Consider the following 21,806-nt stretch of genomic DNA (forward strand, 5'->3'; position numbering starts at 1 on the left):
CAAACAAATCACTCTGGGGCCTCGCTGCTCAATTTGAAAATGAACTTTTCTCCACCTCTTAGCTTCTTTGTCAATTGCCTAATGTAGTGGTTTGAGTGGATGTCTCCCAGTTGATTCAGGAGTTTATTAAAGCTTGTAATTTAGTTCTCCAGCACCTGGCTGAAGGAGGTGTGTGTGTGGGGGAGGAGATTTGGAATTCTAGTCTAAAGATACACAAAATACAGGAGCTTTGCTGGACAAACGTCTAGTGTTCCTGACATGTGCTTGCTGGTGCTGGGGATGGCTCTCTGCGTGGATCTGTTATAGGGGTCCAGCTTCTTCTGCCATTATGGAACTTCCCCTAGATCTGTAACCTTCAAATAAATTCCCTTCCTCCATAACTGTGCCTGGTTTGCAAGTTCATCCCCACAACCTGAGGCTGACTGCTACACCAAGCATTTCACTTCCTCAGTTGCCTAGTCTCAGCAGCACTGCTCCCTCCAAAGACACTCCATGAGACGACACAGAGGAAACCCCAGGAACATGTCCACACTTCTAACTATGAGCCAGTACGACAATCCCACATGCTATTCATTCGTCTCCCTGAAAGTATAAGATCTTTGAAGACGTGGGTTAGAGAATAAGTCTTATAGATGTCCATGTGTCTAAAGTACATTACTTCACGAAGCCTAATCATTTAGGATGAGAAGTCAAGGGGCTGGAGAGATGGTGTAGTCATTAAAGGTGCTTGCCTGTGAAGCCTAAGGATGCAGGTTTGATTCCCTAGTACATGGCTAAACCAGATTAGAAGTCAATAGAACTTTCGGCAAGGATGAAAGCATTAACACATGACTCCTGAGCACTTAAAGTGCAACTAGTGAAGCTGAGGAACTGAATTTTATCATTGAGGTTTAATTTATTTAAATTTAAATTACATCATTAGACAGTGCAGGCCTAGGCTCAAAAAATATATATGTATCTTTTGACTGTAACTCTACGCTGATGGCCATTTCACCTGGTATTGGTTACTTCCTCACTGATGTGATAAAATACCTGATAAAAGCAATTTAAGGAAGATTTGTTCTGGCTCACAGATCAAGCCAGGACACAGTCTATCATAGCAGCGAAGGCATGCCCACGCCCACAGGAGCCCGATGTGGCTGCTCACAGTGCATCTATAGTCAGGAAGCAGAGAGTAGACAGGAAGTGGGGCTGGCCTATCAAATCTCAAGGCCTGACCCCAGTGACTCACTTCCTCTCCTCCAACAAGGCTCTACCTCCTAGTTTCCACAACCTTCCAGAATGGCACCACCAGCTGGCGATCAAGTGTTCAAAGACATGGGCCTCTTTGGAACATTTCACGTTCAAATCACAGCCCACCTCTCCCTGACTACTTCCAGGGAGGAGGCTTTACATTTCCCCACTGCATGTCACTTTTTCAGTGACAAGCTAGCCCTCGCTTCACACCTGAATTGTGTGTGACACTTATGCATGCACTTCTTTTATTCACATATACAGTTTAGAAAGCACAGTTATGGACCTCCTCCTGTTGTAAAACAAGGCATGGACACAGTGGGTGGAGAATCGCCATTCTTGCCTTAATGCTTACTTCTGATGTTTACTCTCTTCTGGGAACCTTGAGAACATCAGAAGCCACATGCTTATTCTGATTTGATATTCACCTGTGTCTTTCAGTTCAAGTCTCTTTGAGAATATTCAGGGGAAGAAAAAAAAGAAAGAAAGAAAGAGAGAGGGAGGGAGGGAGGGAGGGAGGGAGGAAGGAAGGAAGGAAGGAAGGAAGGAAGGAAGGAAGGAAGGAAGGAAGGAAGGAAGGAAGGAAGGAAGGAAGGAAAGAAAGGGAAGAGCTCAGCTCTTTAACAGGGAATAGAAGGCCTGGGCTTGCCAAATTTTAACTTCTCACTTTTCTAAGCAACCCTCAAGTTGGCTGTTAGATTGATTGGTCCAAACACCAGTCCTGGTTTCCCACTGCTTTGCTGTGGTTACAGAGCTAATGCCAAGGTTCTGTGTTTCTCAGTGACCTTTCTTTAAGTGGAGATGAATTTCCTCTTGCTACCTGGGCTGGTCTAATAATCATAATCACAGAGTTTTGAAACATACAAAGTATCCCAAACGAAAGTGATATTATTTGTGGCAACACTTTAGCATCCAACTTACAGCCCCTAAATATGTTGTCTTCCTAGGTGATACAAATGTTCACCTCACAAATTTCAAACTGGCCACTATTCCTAGAGTGAAAGAGAGGTCACAAAAACAAAGGTTGTCCGTATGGTTATAGCAATTAGGTCTCCTGTTTCTCAGATGGAGAAGGCCAAATAGAGAAAAGGTAATTTTAACAGACTGAACAGGGAGAGAGGTTTAAAAAGCAGGTCACATTCTGTTAGCCTTCTCCCCATAGGGCTTTGTGTTTTGGAGCCCACTGGTTAAACAGAGGAAATAACCTGAGAAGTCAATGCTCCTCAGGAAGATATTATTAATCCACACTTCTAGGTTGCTGGGCTTGACAAATGGGTCTTGGTGGCTGCTTATATATTTTTTTAAGTAGCACAGATTTTTGGAACAAGATGGTGAAGGTTGAATTAAAGTCAAATCCAAACTGTACATTATAATCCATTTGTTTATTTGGGTTTTGAGTCCCAAATGAACCATTCAGTTTGGAAAAGAACAAAGCAGGTTGATAAATTGATTTTTTTTTAAAAGGCCAAAAGTTCATTTTCTACAGTCAGAAAGAAAACATTGCCAGATTTACTGGGAACTACTGCAAATGTGGGTTTACATAACTTCTAAGATCCACATATAATCTAAGTACTAAGGTCTTTGATTCACTTTGTAAACATACAGTTAATAAAGTACAGAGAGAGGGGAATAAGCTTGAGTTACATTCCCTATGCTCAAAATGGTAAAACTCTGGTATAAAATTCATCGGTTCAAATAGGATACAAATTCCCAACTGCCTCTTATGCTGCAGTTGTGAAGTTTCTCTTTATGAGACCATAGCTATTCTTAAGTGGCCTTTAGGACAAACACAGGAGGAAAGTAAAATATTTAGGTGATGTTTAAAGAAAAGAATTGATGAGCTTAGCAAGAAGATTGTTAATTACCAAAATGAGTTATGGATGTTCACAGAGAGAGATGTCACTTTCAAGTGAGGGTCCTTAGAAAGAGTATCATGAGCCAGGCATGGTGGTGCATGCCTTTAATCCCAGTACTTGGGAGGCTGCGGTAGGAGGATCATCATGAGTTCAAGGCCACCCTGAGACTAAATAGTGAATTCCAGATCAGTCTGGGCTAGAGTGAGACTCTACCTTGAAAAACCAAAGAAAAAGAAAGAAAGAAAGAAAGAAAGAAAGAAAGAAAGAAAGAAAGAAGGAAGGAAGGAAGGAAGGAAGGAAGGAAGGAAGGAAGGAAGGAAGGAAGAAAGAAAGAAAGAAAGAAAGAAAGAAAGAAAGAAAGAAAGAAAGAAAGAAAGAGAATCATGAGGGGGCTGGAGAGATGGCTTAGCATTTAAGGCACTTGTCTGCAAAGTCAAAGGACCCAGGTTCAAATCCCCAGAACCCATGTAAGCTAGATGTAGATGTACATGGTATCACATGTATGGAGTTCATTTTCAGTGGCTAGAGGCCCTGGAATGCCCATTCTCTCTCTCTCTCTATCTCTATATCTCTCTCCCTTACTCTTTCAAATAAATAAATAAAAGAGCATCCTGAATGAAAATAAAATATGACCCAGAAACTAAGTGCTAGGCAGAATATGGTTAGTGAGGAGGAAGAGAGAACTCATTCCAGATGGAGGGACCAGGATGAAGAAACATGCAGAGGTAGAAAATTATAAAATGCATTTGAGAGGTAATAAAATACTTTTATCTAGGATGCCATGGAATTATCAGCTTGATTAGTAATTTCTAGATGGAAAATAAAAAAGAGAACACATTTATGTATTTAAATAATTTACACCAAGAAAAAAGGAGGTTTGGATGTGTCCCGCTCAGTGCATCATCCTGAATCTGGCTTAACTACCTCACTGGACACAGAGGAGAAGCTCAGAGAGCTTCGCTCCATTCTCCCAAGTCTAAGTCCAGGCCAATGTCAATGGTCCATAGAAAGGGACAGTGAAAGGACCAAGGCAAATGAAGGTCATTTGAAGATCTAAGATGGGAAAGTTACTGGAGTCTGTTGTACTCAGAAATCACCCAGCGTCTGTGCAGTGAAATGGCACTGAGTTGTAGCAATAGCCCGGCTGAAATTTGAGCAAGTCTTTGAGGTAGACAGATCATATACTGCCTGACTTTTTCCCACAAAGCTCTGAACTCAAAAACAAAATACAGAAAGTGGATGGTGGATGTGAGCCAAGGTTGAAGATGGTGGTAATAGGTTTGGGTGTTCGTCCATTTTCGTCGATGTAACAAGATGCCTGAGAATGGATACTTTACTAAGACTTTAAGAGGCACTGGTTTCCTCTCAGCCATCCTGGTGAAGACTTCACAGTGGATGATGTCACAATGGAAAAGTACCTATGGGTGGGAGCAATCTTTCTATGGCAAGACCGAAAGCCATAGAGCAGAAAAGGGTCAAACTTCCTTTTTTCTTAAAACTCATTTTTAAGGAGAGGAGAGAGAGATAGAAGGAGGGAGAGCGAAAATGAGCACACCAGGGCCAATTGTGGCTGCAAACAAACACTAATGCATGTGCCACTTTGTGCATCTGGCTTTAACCAGGGTCCCATGAGAAAAGCCTCAAGCCCTTTCCAATGTCACAGTTCGCAATGACTTTAAAGCTTCCACTAGGCTCCACCTCTTGGAGATTCCTCCACTCTTAAGTTCACCACATCAGAAACCAAGCTTCTATGCAGACTATAGCAACTATAGCGTAACAAAAGTTTAAAGAAATGTGAAGCTGATAGTTGTTTAAAGAAATACCATTTCCAAGAAGGCAAACATTTTTTCTACCTCGTTCACTGTTACATTTCAGTGCCCCAGTACTGAGTGCACAGTAATGCAATGTTTATTGAGTATCATTTGTATAAATGTTTTGTGAGGTTTCATTGAAAACCCTCAAATTTACAGTGTATGCAAAACTAGTTAGAAAGGGCCTAATAGGGGTCATGACTGTTGGAAGATTAGAATTTCTTATAATAGCAGAGAACTGGTTATATTGAAGATGAGGATATATGGGATTAGATTTAAAAAAAGAACCTTTCTTTTGTAAATATATATATATATATTTAATTTAGGCCAGGCATGGTGGTGCATACCTTTAATCCCAGTACTTGGGAGGCAGAGGTAGGAGAATTGCCGTGAGTTCAAGGCCACCCTGAGACTACGTAGTGAATTTCAGGTCAGCCTAGGCTACAATGAGACCCTAACTTGACCCTCCCCCCCAAAAAAGAAAAATATATTTTTATTTATTTGCAAGCAGAGGAAGATAGAAGAGAAATAGAGAGAATGGCCATGCCAGGGCCTCCAGCTGCTGCTGAAAAAAAAAAAAAAGACAGAAAGAAAAAACTCCAGATGCATGTGCCACTTTGTACATCTGGCTTTATGTGGACATGGGGGAATCAAGCCCTTGTTGTTAGGCTTTGCAGGCAATAAACTTAATGGCTAAGCCATCTCTCCAGCCCTGATACATAATTTTTTATTTCCCTTCTTCCCTTATAAAGAATTAGGCTTCACGTGCTCACTTCGGCAGCACATATACTAAAATTGGAACAATACAGAGAAGATTAGCATGGCCCCTGCGCAAGGATGACACGCAAATTCATGAAGTGTTCCATATTAAATAAAAAAAAAAAGAATTAGGCTTCACTATGGTGTTGTCATACATAATTTAAAAAAAAATTTTTTATTTACTTATTTTGAGAGAGAGAGAGAGAGAGAGAGAGAGAGAGTAAAGAGGCAGATAGAAAGAATGGGCACGCCAGGGCCTCCAGCCACAGTCAATGAATTCCAGACATATGCACCACCTTCTGCATCTGACTTACATGGGTCCTGGGGAATCTAACCTGGGTCCTTTGGCTTTGCAGGCAAGTGCCTTAACTGCTAAGCCATCTCTCTAGCCCTCATACGTAATTTTTTAAATTTTTATTTATTTATTTATTTGCAAGAGGAGAGACAGTGGGGGAGGAATAGGTGTGTGTCAGGGCCCCTTTTCATTGCAAACAAATTCCAGTTGCGTGCACCACTTCGTGTATCTGACTTTACATGGGTACTGAGGAATAGAACTCAGGCAGTCAGGCTTTGCAAGCAAGTGATTTTAACTGCTGAGCCATCTCTAGTCCTCATAAACAATTCTTTATTTCCCCCTTTCTTCTCCTCCCTTTCCCCTCCCTCCCTGTGCTCTTCCCCCAACCTAGGCTCTTTTCTATTTTCATACTATATGTCTCCTGTTGTCCTCTCGTAACTTCTCATTACCTCTCATTCCTCTCTCACTGTCCCCTATCTAGAAAGGTAGCCCATACTCCGGGTCACATTCCCATATTTACATACTTATAAATAGTAAAAGTTAGGATCCACATATGAGAGAGATTCTGACTTAGGCTTCCTCACTTATTATACCATTGCATCTATTTTCCTGCAAATTTAATAACTTCATTCTTCTTTATTGCTGAATGCAACTCCATTGTATATATTCCCACTTTTCACTGAGAAGAAATTTTTGAGATATCAAAATAGCATATGCCATGATGCTATCACCTACATGACTAGTCAAATTTATAAATCCTACAAAGCACTCACAATAAGATAAGGGAAGCTTGATATATTTTTTGGAAGGCTAGTTTAACAGGTCTTTTGTGACTGGATAATTCTACGATTTAAGTGGGCCCAAAGCTGAAGGCAGGGGTAATTTTTCAGGTCATTCTAATGTAAATTCTTGTAATCTAAAAATTAAAGTAAATATCACTGGCATAGTCCTCTCAGAAATTTTCTGGAGCACCCTTAATTACTCTGTGAAATTTTTTTAAAAAAAATTCTAGATTAACCCAAGAATATAATAGTGGTCATAAGTTCAATACTTTGAAATCCTGAAAAAATTTCACAGGTTTATTGTGTAGATAAAATAGATTTAGTCACATCTTTTAAAATGTAGCCAAAACTGTCAAACCATGAGAAGAAATGTGGAGAAAACATGAATGCTTATTGTAATGATAGAAGCCAGTCTGAAGAAGCTGTAGAGGCTGAATAGTTAAAGAACGTACCATTCTAGAAAATCCAGAGCTACAGAGACGTAAAACGATCACTGGCTGCCAGTGGCTGGGTATGAGGAGGAGGGGCTGAGGAGATAAAGAGATGGGAGAATGGGAACCTGCAGGGTAAGAAAGCTATTCTGAGTTATGTTGTAATGGTGAGCACACAGCATTCAACACAACCACAGAAGTATCCAACACAGAGAACTCTCATGTAAACTAGGGACTGCAGTGCATAATAATGCATTGACTCAGGATTATGAATTGTGACAAGTGTCTCACCATGCTGCCAGATATTAATAATAGGGTGCATTCATTTCCTACAGCTGTTATAACAAAGTTCCACAGTTTTTTTTGTGGGGGGAGGCAGGTAGAAGTCTGTTAAGTCAGGAGGTAAGCAAGGCCACACCTCTCTGAAGACACAAGGGAAGGGCTTGTGTCATTCTGGTTCTTTACTTTCTCACAGCGTGTTCTTTATGATCCACCTCTGTGTGTAGTTTCTCGTTGTATCAAATTTCCCCTCTTTATTAGGACGCCTTTATATCAGACTAAGGTCTATCTTAATCGTCTCATCTGGATTATATCCACAAAGACCTTATTTCCAAATAAGGCCACGTTTTGAAGTACTGAAGGGTTGAACTTCAACACATCTTTGGAGTCTTCAATATTTCTTGGATGTGAGAACAATTCAACCCAAATGTAGGTGAAAATGGGACGGGGAGGAGAGGGAACTTATGAGAACACAGTACTTTCCGTTCATCTTCTCTAAGAAACAAATGTATTAACCAAACTTCTAAAAGACTTAAAAAAAAAAAAAATGGTTGACCACAAAGTACATATTCAGTAAATACTACTTTTGGAGGATTCACAGTCCTATTCAGCATTTTATTCTTGACACACCCTAAGACTAATGTTGGCCATGCCTAACATCCTAAGGATTCCTTTATACCTATTCTTTAATTATTCAATATATGATGATTTGGAAATAGGGTTTAATTCTATACCTAATGATTGAGTGTTAGATTAGAAATCCACTTCCTCATTGTCTATTCCTGTCTCAACTATAATTACATATATGTGCAAGTATGCATACATACATATGCACATGTCAAAATGGCCCCTTTCATGATACCTACACTGATCCAAAAAAAAGAAAGAAAGAAAGAAAAGAAAGTAAGAAAAGAAAAGAAAAATGTCTTGTGCTTTTAAATGAGTCACAGGAAAATACCTATAGTGTAGCCACATGCCCATAGATGTGGAGATGGTTTATACTGATGGTCAACTTGGCAAGACCTAGGATCACCTAGGAAATGAGCTTCTGGGCATGCCTGTGAGGAACTATCCTGATTAGGCTAAATGTGGGGTGACCTACCTTAACTGTGGGCAGCACCTTCCACAGACTGGGTCACTGGACGGGATGAAAGAAAAAAAAAATGACAGAAGCAAGCCAGCCGTGGTGGCGCACACCTTTAGTCCAACAGTTTGGGATGCAGTGGTAGGAATATCACCGTGAGTTCGAGGCCACCCTGAGACTACATAGTGAATTCTGGGTCAGGCTAGGCTATGGTAAGACAAAAGCAGCTGAGTCCAAGTATTCACCACTCTCCCTGAGAGCATGTGCAACGCTCCTGTCTCCACCACATCCCCACCATTGATTGTCACTGTAACCTGGAACTGTGTAACCAAAGAAGCCTTCTCTCTGTAAGTAGCTTCTGGTCACGTATTTACTCATAGCATGGAGAAGGTAGCTAATACACAGTAAAACAGCAACAATCTTATGAAGAGAAAATAAAACATGGATTTGTTAGTTTGTTTCTTTGAGGCAGGGTCTTACTGTAGCCCAGGCTGACCTGGCATTCACCATGGAGTCTCAGGCTGGCCTCGAATTCATGGCAATCCTCCTACCTCTGCCTCCGAGTGAGGGGATTAAAGACATGCATCACCACTCCCATCAAAAAATAGATTTTTTGGTTGAAGGATAGATATCAGAAATTTAAGCTACACGTGGTGGTGCACATCTTTAATCCCAGCACTCGGAGGCAGAGGTAGGAGGATCGCCATGAGTTCGAGGCCACCCTGAGACTCCGTAGTGAATTCCAGGTCAGCCTGAGCTAAAGTGAGACCCTACCTCAAAAAACCAAAAGAAGAAGAAGAAGAGGAGGAGGAGGAGGAGGAGGAGGAGGAGAGGAAGAAGAAGAGGAGGAAGAAGAAAGAAAGAGATTTAACTTGTTTTTCTGAGGAAGAAAGGCAAATTTATTGAATATAAATATACTTTAACTCCCAATCTAGGGAGGGAGATGGAGAAGGAAAAGAAGAAGTATACAAACAATTGCCCCACAACCCCTTGTTAGAAGTACAGAAGGAAAGAAGACTTAAAGAAGGGAAGAGATGAAAGGATCAGAAAGCCCTGAGGAGCTTGTGAGGCATAGCACAAAAGGACACTGGTCACATCATGCCTCTCGTTTGGCCACAAGCCTTAAAGAACCTGCAGAGGGTTAAACGACTTGAAATCTACAACACTGACATTCTTTCATTGCGGACTGCCTCCTGTTTTAAGAAAATCTAATGTATGGGAAACCACAGTGAAAGCTGGAAGGGGAGGTTCATGCCATTTGTACCAACACACTCAGGAGGCTGAGATGGGAGGATCAGAGTGAGTTTGAGGCCAGCCTGGGCTACAGAGTGGGTTCCAGGTCAACCTGGGTTAGAGGGAGACCCTGCCTCAGAAAGAAAGAAAGAGGGAGGGAGGGAGAGTGCAGAAGTTAGAAAGATTATATAATGTGTGTGTGTGTGTGTGTGTGTGTGTGTACACACCTCCTTTTACACACATTTTTTAAAAACTTTACAACGGAGTCACATCATAGTTTTTTGAATAGCATGACGAATAGAGATTTTTATAAAATTCCTCAAAACCTCATCTGTCACATACATGGGTATACCCCTCCTCTAACCTGCCCTTCTCTTTCATGCTGCTCAAATTTCTGACACCCGGGAGCTTCGTGCTCGACAGAATCTCCCTGCCTCGATAATTCCTCATTGCCTGCGAGTTTCTGTTCTAACCAGTTTTGTGCCGAGAATTCTGCACTGGCTGGGGGAGGAGGAGGAAATGAGGCTTTACAGGCTGGGGGCATGTAAACGACTCCTCCCTAAAGAGAGGGAAAAGTCACTTACAGTTCTACCCAACCCTGCTCCCCTTCCACAACACGGACAATGCATCAAAGCCCTGTGACAGAAGAGCATCCTGCTTCGGGCCCAACCAGGAACCATTTATACTCACACATACTCACACGCCCTTCTGCCTGTCACGCAGTACACATGCATGTCTATACACACACACATGCCAAACAAGAAGCATCACACATGGTAGGAAATCTATTTCTGCTCTCCCTCCTCCCTCAACTGCACCCACCAAATATCCATAGAACATAAGCCTAGAAAGGCACTGGTCTACGAAGCTGCATGAAACCCCTTGCGCTCTTGGGGGTCCCCCTCTCCCCTCCCCTTCCCTCCATATTCCCAGGCACATACTTGATTTACACTCAGATGCTAGTTTTTCTGTAGTTAGGAAAGACACACAAAAAAAAAACGCTGGAGTAGGTAATAAAAGATGAAGATGTTCTGGGGAGAACGAGCTGGAGGCGGGATTGGCAAGGAGGAGGGTAGAGACACTGAGGATGCTCAGTGAAGTATCCGCCCCTTTGGGATGTAGGATCTGACCACCTCTGCAAACCAATGCCTTGTAGGTCTGCTGGGGGATAGTTCTGCACCGCTCTTGCACAACATCCAAGGTACAGGTGTACCAAGGGGGTTGCCTACAGCCAGGTTCTGCCACCTTCGAGGAGATAGGAATGACAGCCAGACTCTTCAAGGAAGCTCCTCTGGGTCTGAACCCAGGAAGTAACAGTTTGCTTACAGGCAGACTTCTTTCTCCCATTTCTGGTCGCTGACATCGTGGTTACTTAAGAGGCAGTTTTGTGCAATGGAAGACTGTATTTAAGGAAGAAAAGAGTCCACAGTCTTACTGTACCCAGTATTCTGGTTCTACTGCCCCACAAAGCTGCCTCACACACCTGTGCTGCAGACAGACAAAACATAAGCCTGGGAGAAAAACCCTTACATAGCCAAGTAGAAGCCACCATCACTATATATGTATATAGATATACACACACACATATCTATGTACATATATATATATATATATGGGTGTGTGTGTGTGTGTGTGTGTGTGTGTGTGTGTGTGTGTGTGTGTAATAATTATGGAGTAATTAGAGTAACAGATGTAGAGATTTTTTTTAGTGCCAAGGCCTCCAGCCACCGCAAACAAACTCCAGACACATGCACCACTTTGTACATCTGGCTTATGTGGGTTCTGGGGACTCGAACGGAAGTCCTTTGGCTTTGCAGGCAAATGCCTTAACCACTAAGCCTTCTCTCCAGCACCCTCTTTTTCTGAGGAGTGGAGGCTTCCCCCCAACCCTCTGAGACTGACTCTCTTGTTTGCTGGTTTGCCATCCTCCTACCTCAGCTTCCCACATAGGAAGATTTCAGACATGCATCATCACCTCTGATCTGAGAAATTCCTTTCTGGTTAATGAAATAAAATTAAAAAAAAAAAAACTGGCTGTTTCCGTTATGACTAGATCATCTTCTTCTGGCCCTTGGTCAGAGGAAGATAGAAAAAGAGATTACGATTTTCAAACCCCAAATAAAAACTCCAGTTTGACTTTCTAAAGATTCATAAGCAGCTGCCATGATGCCCTGGAGGATAAGAAAAGTGGGAAAAATTCAAACATTGTACAGTTCTGTTTTTGTTGGCTGACGTTTTATTTTTGTTTTGTGGGGTTTAAGAGGAGAGAGAAAAAAGTTTGAACTGACACTTGATTTCAGAAGATTTCTGAATTTTGTTTCAAAGATGCCATCCAGGGATAGCTTTGGACTTTTTTTTTTTTTTTTCTTGGCGCCTGACTTTCTTAAACAGGGCAAGAGACTTGTCTCAAGTGAAAGAAAGCTCTGGAAAATATTTTTTTGTGATCCGAGTGCAGCAGTGAGCCTAGATTCCAGAGGAAATAGAGGCCTCCTTCTCCGCACAGGAAACCATCTTCAGGCAGGCCTTAAATGCCAGATTCCAGGCAGAGTTTAACTAACCGCGGACAGCTTTGTAAACAGAGCAAGGACAAAAAGAGCCCGCTTCCCCCTTTCCTGGTAGTCATTTTGGGTTTGGGGGCTGCAGGGGAATTCTGGAGCCCTTGACTCCATGGCTCAGAAACTCAGGGAAAGCGGTGGGTTCCTCATTTGAAGAGAAACTCCAGAATTAAAACCAGCACGGAGGAGGTAGGAAGAGGGTAAAATGGTAGGGTTACATCTGGACGGAGCATGGAATTTTGAGCTCTCGGGACAACTTGATCATAACTTCACTGCTTTTAAAAGTGCCGCTTGGTGGAGATGTTTATTTTCATATCGTTGCTGCAGACTTGATTCCAGTCCTGACGCTGACGCTTTTAGGATATGCAAATGATACCCACGTGCAGTATTATTTCACTTCTCTCTTCTATTTTTCTCAGTTTCCACAAATTCCTTTCCTTACAGTTTTTTCTTTCCTCCCCCCCCTACCCCCACTCATGTATTTTTTCTCTTTCTTTGTTCATTTTTGCATAGCTTTTGTCTGGGGTTCAGCAAGTTACAAACAACAAACTCCTTCAGTTGCACTGAAGCCATTCTACCAATATTTCTGCCTCCTGAGGTCTTTTCTTTTCTTTTTTTTTTTAATGTGATTCTGGAATCTTACTAGTCTGGAATAGCTTTAGGAATTAGACTGAACTCTGCTTGGGAGTCAGAAAGTGATCTGATCAGTCTTCAGAGGTATTCATCTTAAGAGCAGAGAAAAGACAAAGTGGGTGAAATGGAGAGGGATATAATCAGGGATGCCTGTGAGAGGTTACAGTCACTCATCGATGGTCCTCACTGTATCTACCTGCTCTAGATCCAGACATTACCTGGGCTCTCCTAAGCCTGAAACTTCACCATGGATGATTTTGAACGTCGCAGAGAACTCAGGAGGCAAAAGCGGGAGGAGATGAGGCTGGAAGCAGAAAGGTAAGCATCCGAGTCCTCAGAGACCCGGGTTTATGATTAACAGTATTGATTTCAGACCTCAATAGCTGCTTGTTCAGAAGTATCAAATGTGGTCATACTGTGAACCAAACTACTTGCAAGAGTAGCTATAAATGGAAATGTTTCCTGTTTTGTTTTTTTTAAAATACAAACAGCAAGTAAGAGAGACTGGAGCGGATAATTATTATATTACATATTATAAAAATAAATAATTGCATTTAGTCAATGCTTTTCAGTGTAGATTTTTTTTTTTTTTTTTTCTTTTTCGAGGTAGGGTCTCACTCTGGTCCAGGCTGACCTGGAATTAACTCTGTAGTCTCAGGGTGGCCTTGAACTCACGGCAATCCTCCTACCTCTGCCTCCCGAGTGCTGGGATTAAAGGCGTGCGCCACCACGCCCGGCTTCAGTGTAGAATTTTTAATGGCAAAGGCAATATGTGAACAAAAGTTTAAAAACCACTAATAATATTGAAATGTGAGAAAAATGAAAGGTGTTGAATATTGAACCATATTGGAAAGGAGTCTTCAGTCTAAAAAGGTAGTTAAAAAAAAAGTACCAGATGAGTCTTATGACAATTCTTTATTCTTATTAGAAAAGTGTCCAGGCCTAGTCATCTGCCCAGTGAAGGTTAATGGACGGTGGTCTACTCTGCTGGGGAGGTTGTGGGTGTTGCTGGTGTAGTGTGTGAAGCCTCTGTGGTGGTAGCTTGGAGGACTGGTTGGAGAAATAAAGCGTCGGCATATGAAGTACAAGGTTCAAATGTGTGTTTTAATATTTTAGGCCTCAAACCAAAGAACAGTGGCATTCAGTGTTGTTGGAATCAGATGTTCTTTGGAGACAGCAGATGAGAGAGACATCCACATGGAGAGAACTGTTAGACAAAACTCTTAAATTCAAATCAGCTTCACCTCCTAGGAGTCCCAGTGCCCAGATGGAAAGCTGGGGACCAGGTGATCCCCTCACATTCTTGTAGGAGAAAACTGAAAACTCATGCCGATAGCAAAAAGTATTGGGGGCCTTCTTTTCTAATTCTTTGCATGAAAGATTTAAAAGAAGAGAAAATCCCTTCCTGGTATGAACTGAGCTAGAAAATGCCACCACTTATGGAATGGCTATGTGGTCACTCATGACACCACTAACCCTCTTAGAAGCTGTGTGGCCGGCAGCCAGTGACCCCTCCCAAGCCACAGTTGCTTTACTTATAAAATCTGCATAATATCTACATAGCTTCTGTGGTTGTCATGAAGATTCTTGAGCTTCATAAATGGCCTTGTCCAGTATCTGTCACATACCCATCGCCAGCATTACTATTATTGTCATCAGCAGCATTCTCAACCATTGTTAACCACCGTCACTAGTTAAGTAACAAACGCCATAGCAATTTATCCAGAACGAAATATCAGTACTGAAAGAAAGGGATATATTTGTCCTGAGATGGGACTAGGCAAAAAAAGCTTTTTGGGGAGTGGGAAGCCACGGAAGAAATTATAATAGTGATAAAGAGTAGAAGGAAGGGCTGGAGAAATGGCTTAGTGGTTAAGCGCTTGCCTGTGTAGCCTAAGGACCCTGGTTTGAGGCTCGGTTCCCCAGGACCCACGTGAGCCAGAGGCACAAGGGGGCGCACACATCTGGAGTTTGTTGCAGTGGCTGGAGGGCCTGGCACACCCATTCTCTCTCTGTCTCTCTCTTTCTCTCTCTCTCCCTCTTTCTTTCTCTGTCTGTCACTCTCAAATAAGTCAATAAAAATAAACAAAAACAACAAAAAGAGTAGAAGGGAGGCTATCTAGGTGAAAGAATGACACCAGCAAAGACTTAGAAATGGACTGGAGAGGTTTCTCAGCAGTTCAGGTGCTTGCCTGCAAAGCTTGATGGCCTGGGTTCAATTCCCCAATACCCATGTAAAGCCAGATGCACAAAGTGGCATATGTGACTGGAGTTTGTTTGTAGGAGCTGGAGGCCCTGGTGTGTGCTCGCTCTCTCACTCTCTCTATCTCTCTCTCTCTCTCTCTCTCTCTCTCTCTCTCTCTCTCTCTCTCTCTCCCCCACATGGAGGAGAATAAGAATCCAATTGCAAGAAATGTGTTGAGTGCTTAGGGAAAAGAAGGCTGGACTTGCACATCTTAGAAATTTCTATTTCACAGGGAAGGAATAGAAAGAGACTTAACAAGGGAATTGTGTGTGTGTTGAAAGTATGCTTGGAATAGTTACACAGAATGGACTGCAATATGAGGATGCCAGCATAGGTAGAGTGAGTTCTGAACATATGGTGACGTGAGATTGAATCGGGCAGCGACTATGGAAATGAAGAATTCACATGCGAAAGACTCTCTAGAGGAAACATTAGCAAACCTTTCAATAGAGAGGAAATCTCAAAGAAATCATGAAGACTGTACATCTGAGGAGCTGTAAGGAGGGTCTCTGATTTATCTCAAATGTGGAAGCTGGGAAGGATTCCATCCTTGAGTGGTCATGGGACTAGTGTTTAATTCCAGGTAGAAGCCACACCCACATGGAGGTGTTTTCTCCAGACACTGGGAGATAGGAAATTTCATTTTTCTTTTTTGTTTAGAAAGGAAGATAAATTATTATTGGAAAAGTACATCTGGGTAAACTCTCATGTGGCAATAGTAGTATGAAAGCTGAAGTGATGTTCCCCCAAAAAAGCATAGGCACAGAGTGATAGGTCATGAAGCTTAATGGAAATCGTCCAAGAAGGCAAACTAGCATGGAGATGGAGGAGGACTAGGAAGAGGATGGTGTCCAGTGTTGAGACAACATCAGGCACTTATAGGCAGTGTCAGGTCATGTGGACACCTTTAATTCTGCCCAATGCACGTTAACATAGACTCAGGTTTTCCTGAGAGTCTACAAAATATCCTCACCTAGCAGGCATTTATTAAGCATCAAAGGGGTTTCAAATGGCAAACAAGCAGGGGAAATAACACTGCTAAGTCAACTGTCATGGTTCTGCCTTTATGTATCTCAAGGTGTACTAGAAGCAAGAGTGTAATGAGTTCAGAAGAACCATCCAGCAGTGGGTAGGGGCAGCCTTAAAAGAGAACTCAGGAGAGAGACATGAAGAGTATGCATCATGCTAGATTGATGTCTTCTGTTTCTTTGCCTTGAATCCGTGAGAGAGATGACAGAAATATTCGCAGTAGTTATGCTTTAAAGTGAGTAAGCCACGGGCTGGAGAGATGGCTTAGCGGTTAAGCGCTTGCCTGTGAAGCCTAAGGACCCTGGTTCGAGGCTTGGTTCCCCAGGTCCCACGTTAGCCAGATGCACAAGGGGGCGCACGCGTCTGGAGTTCGTTTGCAGAGGCTGGAAGCCCTGGCGCGCCCATTCTCTCTCTCTCCCTCTATCTGTCTTTCTCTCTGTGTCTGTCGCTCTCAAATAAATAAATTAAAAAAAAAATTTTAAAGTGAGTAAGCCAGATTTTCTCACATCCAAGACTTCACACAAGTACTCAACTCGTTCTTTCCTGGGTGTTTGTGTCATACATATTTGTAAGGCATATTCCTTCTTTCAAGTCAGTCTTAAAAGGAATGGATAGACCAAAGTCAGTGAGGTGCCCTGAACAACCTAAAATAAATACACACAAATTTATGCTGATATTGTTTAATTGACATGTCTGAGGGCATTACTGCTTGTAAGGACTTCCTTACATTTGTACAAAGTTTACCTTTTCATGTTTCAAGGTGAACTTTCCAGTTCTGCTGTTCTGAGATTTGGCATATCCATGTTCACCCTTTAGAATATGGTAAAATCTGATCTTTCCTAGAAGTAGTGAAAGTTGGGTTTTCTGGTCTAGCCAACTGGAATGGGAAAGTACAGGGTGTGTCCAGGAAACAGATGGCCAAACAAGAAATCAAAGGCTGTACAAAATCATGGTTCTGACTTGAAGACAAAGTGTATATGAGACCGTGGGCCAGTCCCTCTTCCTTTAGCTCTAGGTATTGCCTTCCTCCTGTCATAGGAGTGAGTGTTTTCTCAGAGGATTTAGTAGTCATTTCCTTTTACTTTAGATATGCTCTATTATTTTTTGTAATGGGTCATACATTACTTTACTTGATACTAAATAAACAATAAGACAATTTTACATTTGGAAAAAAAATAATTATATGACCTTACACAGTATACCTAGGGAGCCTAACGTTCCATTGCGTATAGGAAACAAAAATACAGACCTCATTCCAGATGAGTAACTTAGCCAAAAATAGAGTGGTTCCAAGGCTCAGAACTACAAGTCCATCCATCCATTCTCATCACATTTTTATTGGGCATCTCTCTTGTTCCAAGCTCTGTTTGGGAAACTGAGAATAGAACAACAGAATAACAAGATTGGGAAGAGCAAGCTACATGCTTTCCAACCTACATAAAACTAAGCAGTGATTGGGAAACTATTTTATTTATTTTAATATTTATTTTATTCTTATATAATGTACAATATGACTACTATAAAATGACAATATTTAGGATATAACTAAAAGAAAGATGCTTGTGTTCAGTTAAGATGCAGTTCCCTCCTTTCTGTCTTCTTGTTCTCCCTTTCCCTATTGGATCCTTCTTACTCCCACGATTCCCCTTCCCTCTTTCTTTTATAGCCCCAAACCTAACATGTACCCTAATACTGGTTTGCTCATTAAAAATAACCTATGTCCTTTGTGCGCTATACCCCTATACTATATAAAAGGAGGAATATGGGCTGGAGAGCTGGCTTAGCGGTTAAGTGCTTGCCTGTGAAGCCTAAGGACCCCGGTTCGAGGCTCGGTTCCCCAGGTCCCACGTTAGCCAGATGCACAAGGGGGCGCACGCGTCTGGAGTTTGTCTGCAGAGGCTGGAAGCCCTGGCACGCCCATTCTCTCTCTGCCTCTATCTGTCTTTCTCTCTGTGTCTGTCACTCTCAAATAAATAAATAAAAAACGAACAAAAAAAAATATTTAAAAAAAAAAAAGGAGGAATATCACAGAAAAAAAAGTGTGTTGACTTTCCTTGGCCACAAAGACTCCCCAAATAAAATATCCTGTTGTTGTCATTTTTTTAAATTTTTTTGTTCATTATTTATTTATTTATTTGAGAGCGACAGACATAGGGAGAAAGACAGATAGAGGGAGAGAGAGAGAATGGGCGCGCCAGGGCTTCCAGCCACTGCAAACGAACTCCAGACACGTGCGCCCCCTTGTGCATCTGGCTAATGTGGGACCTGGGGAACCGAGCCTCGAACCGGGGTCCTTAGGCTTCACAGGCAAGCGCTTAACCGCTAAGCCATCTCTCCAGCCCTGTTGTCATTTTAAGTTATTGAGTTTGGTTACTAGATGTGATACTAGTTTGCAATGACAAAGAACTTAAATCTTGTATTCTAACCAAGTGTCCTCATCACAAATTAAAATAAGCTGGATTCTTAGATGCTTTATTCCTTTGAAAGACAGGGTTTTAAAAAAAATTTTTTTAAGATTGTTATTGATTTGTTGTTAGAGACAGAGAGAGGGAGAGAGAGAGAGAGAAAGGGCACACCCGGGCCTCTAGCCACTGCAAATGAACTCCAGATGCATGCACCACCATTTGTGTCTGGCTTATGTGGGACCTGGAGACTCAAACTGGGGTCCTTAGGCATTGTAGGCATGCACCTTAACCACTAAGCTATCTCTCCAGCCCTGGAAAGACAGTTTTTTAAAAAAATTTTTTTTTGTTTATTTTTATTTATTTATTTATTTTAGAGCGACAGACAGAGAAAGAGATACAGATAGAGAGAGAGAGAATGGGCGCACCAGGGCTTCCAGCCACTGAAAATGAACTCCAGACCTGTGCATCTGGCTAACGTGGGTCCTGGGGAATCGAGCCTTGAACCAGGGTCCTTAGGCTTCACAGGCAAGCACTTAACCGCTAAGCCATCTCTCCAGCCCCAGAAAGACAGTTTTAAAAGGATCATTTAAAAAGCTAACTCCATGCTTTGTGCCACATTGCCTTTCACATGGCTGGACTGACATTGGACTCACAGTGTCGTTGCTGCCCTGAGACTGCCCTGCACAGACCTCACTCTAAGGGCTGTGCTCAGCCCATCTCCAATCATCTTGCTTCCCAGTACCCTAGGCTGAATTCGTCAAAGACAGCCTTCTCAGCTTTGTTTTGCCCATTACATTGCGTCTTCTGTGCTGGTCATCTTTGTCCTTCACTTGGTTTTCTCACTTTAAGATTGTGTGATGAAGTCTTTTGATCTGATATAAAGGAGACATGCCATTTGGTTATCATGAAATACATCTTGAAAACTGTACCTTGGTGCACAGGTCTATAATCCTAGCTATTTGGGAATCTGAGGCAAGAAGATCCCATAGATAAAGGACTGCCTAGACTAAAGCATGAGCTCAAGGCCAGCTTAGACAGTTTAGCAAGAGATTATTATAACATAAAAAGTAGGAAAATAGGGTGAGATTTAGCTTGTGGTAAAGTAGTTGCCTAGCATGTGTGAAGCCCAAGGTTAAATCTCCAGTACGATACACGTAAAAGCTATGAATAGTATGTATGTATGTATGCATGTATGTATGTATACATGTATGTATGCATGTATATATTCACATATTGAATACCTATAAAGTACAAGATCCTATACTGAGAGGAACTGTCACCAGTAGGGACAACGTGCCAGTAATCACGAAGCTCGTATCCTAGGTAGCTTGTGAACTGGAGAGTAATCTTGATCAAAAGGAAAAGAAAATCATTTCACTTGGCAAAAGGGAGTAGGCAGGTCACCAGTGAAAATCCTTAATGCGTAGTTTCTAAGTAAATGGCAATATTTGCACAACATCTCAAAGTAATGTTACTTTTAAAAGTGTTTGTTTATTTATTTATTTAAGAGAGAGGGGCAGATTGAGAGAGAATGGGTGTGCCACCTTGTGCATCTGGACACTGGGGAATCGACCTTGGATCCTTGGGCTTCACAAGCCAGCACCTTAACCACTAAAACATCTCTCCAGCCCTAAAGCTACTTTTTAAATCAATTATATGAACAAATAATGAATAAATAAATATTTACATTGGCTGCTTTGTCTTCCAGCAGCCTCAATGTAATGAACATTACATAGGCATATTCTGCTTCCCTCTCTGTTTCTGGTTTTTATTGGATCTTTCTCTCTGCCTTCATCTCTCTATTTCTCAGGGCACCTCCATGGAATCCTCCAGGCCTGTTTGTTTCTTCTCAAATGAATTCATAGGCTATCTGTGCTGGATTATAGGTGCACGAGCACTTTCATAATCAAGGAATACATATATCTGGGAAGGAGATGGCATCCAGCTGTCTGCTTTCTCAAAAAGTTCAGAGAAGGGCTGGAGAGATTGCTTAGTGGTTAAGGCACTTGCCTGAGAAGCCTAAGGACCCACGTTTGATTCTCCAGGTCCCACGTAAGCCAGATGCACAAGGTGGCACATGCGTCTGGAGTTTGTTTGCAGTGGCTTGAGACCCTGGCATGTCCATTCTCTCCTTTTCTCTCTCTCTCCCTTTCTCTGCCTCAAATACAAATAAATTTTTAAAAATTAAAAAACAGAAAAACCAGAAAGAAAAAAAAGTTCAGAGAAGCTAGACACCTTTTACATGTAACTCATAAATATGGACAAATATAATAAATAGAATAAATTCCATAAGTATGTTCTGCATCAAGGAAAGAACACTGAGAGCCATGGTTGAAGGCAGTGTAACTTAGCAGTTACAGACATGCGCTTTAGCAGTAGGCAGCCTTGCTGTCCAGTCTCAGGCTCGGTGCTTATTATCTACCTAGCTGTAGCATAATTTAGATTACCAATCACACAAACTTTCTGCTTTCCCTCCATGTAAAATGAGAAAAATGAATTCACTTCACTGGGGTTTCTTATGGGGATGGAAAGAGATAACAGGGCTGAGGAAATGGCTTAGTGGTTAAGGCATTTGCCTGTGAAGCCAAAGGACCCTGGTTCAATTCCCCAGGACCCACATAAGCCATATGCACAAGGGGGCACATGCATATGGAGTTTGTTTGTAGTGGCTACAGGCCCTGGTGTGCCCATTCTCTCTCTCTCTCTGTGTCTCTTCCTCTCTCTCTCTTTCTCAAAATAATGATAAATAAAATAGTTAATATTTTAAAAAAGAGATAACATAGGAAAGTATTAACAGTGGTCATCATCTATATCAATAAATGTCACTCTTAGTGATAATTATCTAAGTTGATTCTCTGCAACACAGAAAAAAAAACCTGAAAATATTTTTGTTGTTTGTGAACATGTGTGATATGTATCTATACATTATGCAATGTGCACACCAGAGGTTAAAGTTGGGTATATTTCTCTGTCAGCCTACACCTTAGTTACTGATCCAAGGACTCTGAACACAGAGCTCACCATTGGGCTTGTCTCCTAGTCAGCTTACCCTGGGATCCCCTGTCTCTGCCTCTTGAGCCTGGGGAGTAGAGGTGGGCTGTTGTAGCATGTACTGCCTCCTGGGGATCCAAACTCAAGGCTTCATGCTTGATTAGCAAGCTCTTTAACAACTAAGC

The 21,806-nt window shown here is 41.9% G+C and overlaps 1 protein-coding gene and 1 non-coding gene across 7 annotated transcripts in view; both read left to right on the plus strand.

Annotated features, from left to right (window-relative positions):
• The window catches only part of Cald1 (caldesmon 1), a 212,055-nt gene that overhangs the window by 78,239 nt on the left and 112,010 nt on the right, over positions 1-21,806 (plus strand). For 5 of the 6 annotated variants that reach the window (XM_045160131.1, XM_045160128.1, XM_045160130.1 and 2 more), the window contains exon 3: positions 13,157-13,269. In XM_045160131.1, the coding sequence (XP_045016066.1) occupies positions 13,199-13,269 (71 nt within the window). In that variant the 5' untranslated portion in view covers positions 13,157-13,198. Of the gene's footprint in view, positions 1-12,321; positions 12,508-13,156; positions 13,270-21,806 lie in introns of those variants that run through there. The other variant, XM_045160129.1, reaches the window with a different exon arrangement.
• LOC123464166 lies at positions 5,666-5,772 on the plus strand. The gene has a single exon (XR_006639407.1). It is a non-coding gene; the product is annotated as a U6 spliceosomal RNA (small nuclear RNA).

This window comes from Jaculus jaculus, chromosome 10 (assembly GCF_020740685.1).
Source record: "Jaculus jaculus isolate mJacJac1 chromosome 10, mJacJac1.mat.Y.cur, whole genome shotgun sequence".
NCBI classification, from domain to species: Eukaryota; Metazoa; Chordata; class Mammalia; order Rodentia; family Dipodidae; genus Jaculus; species Jaculus jaculus.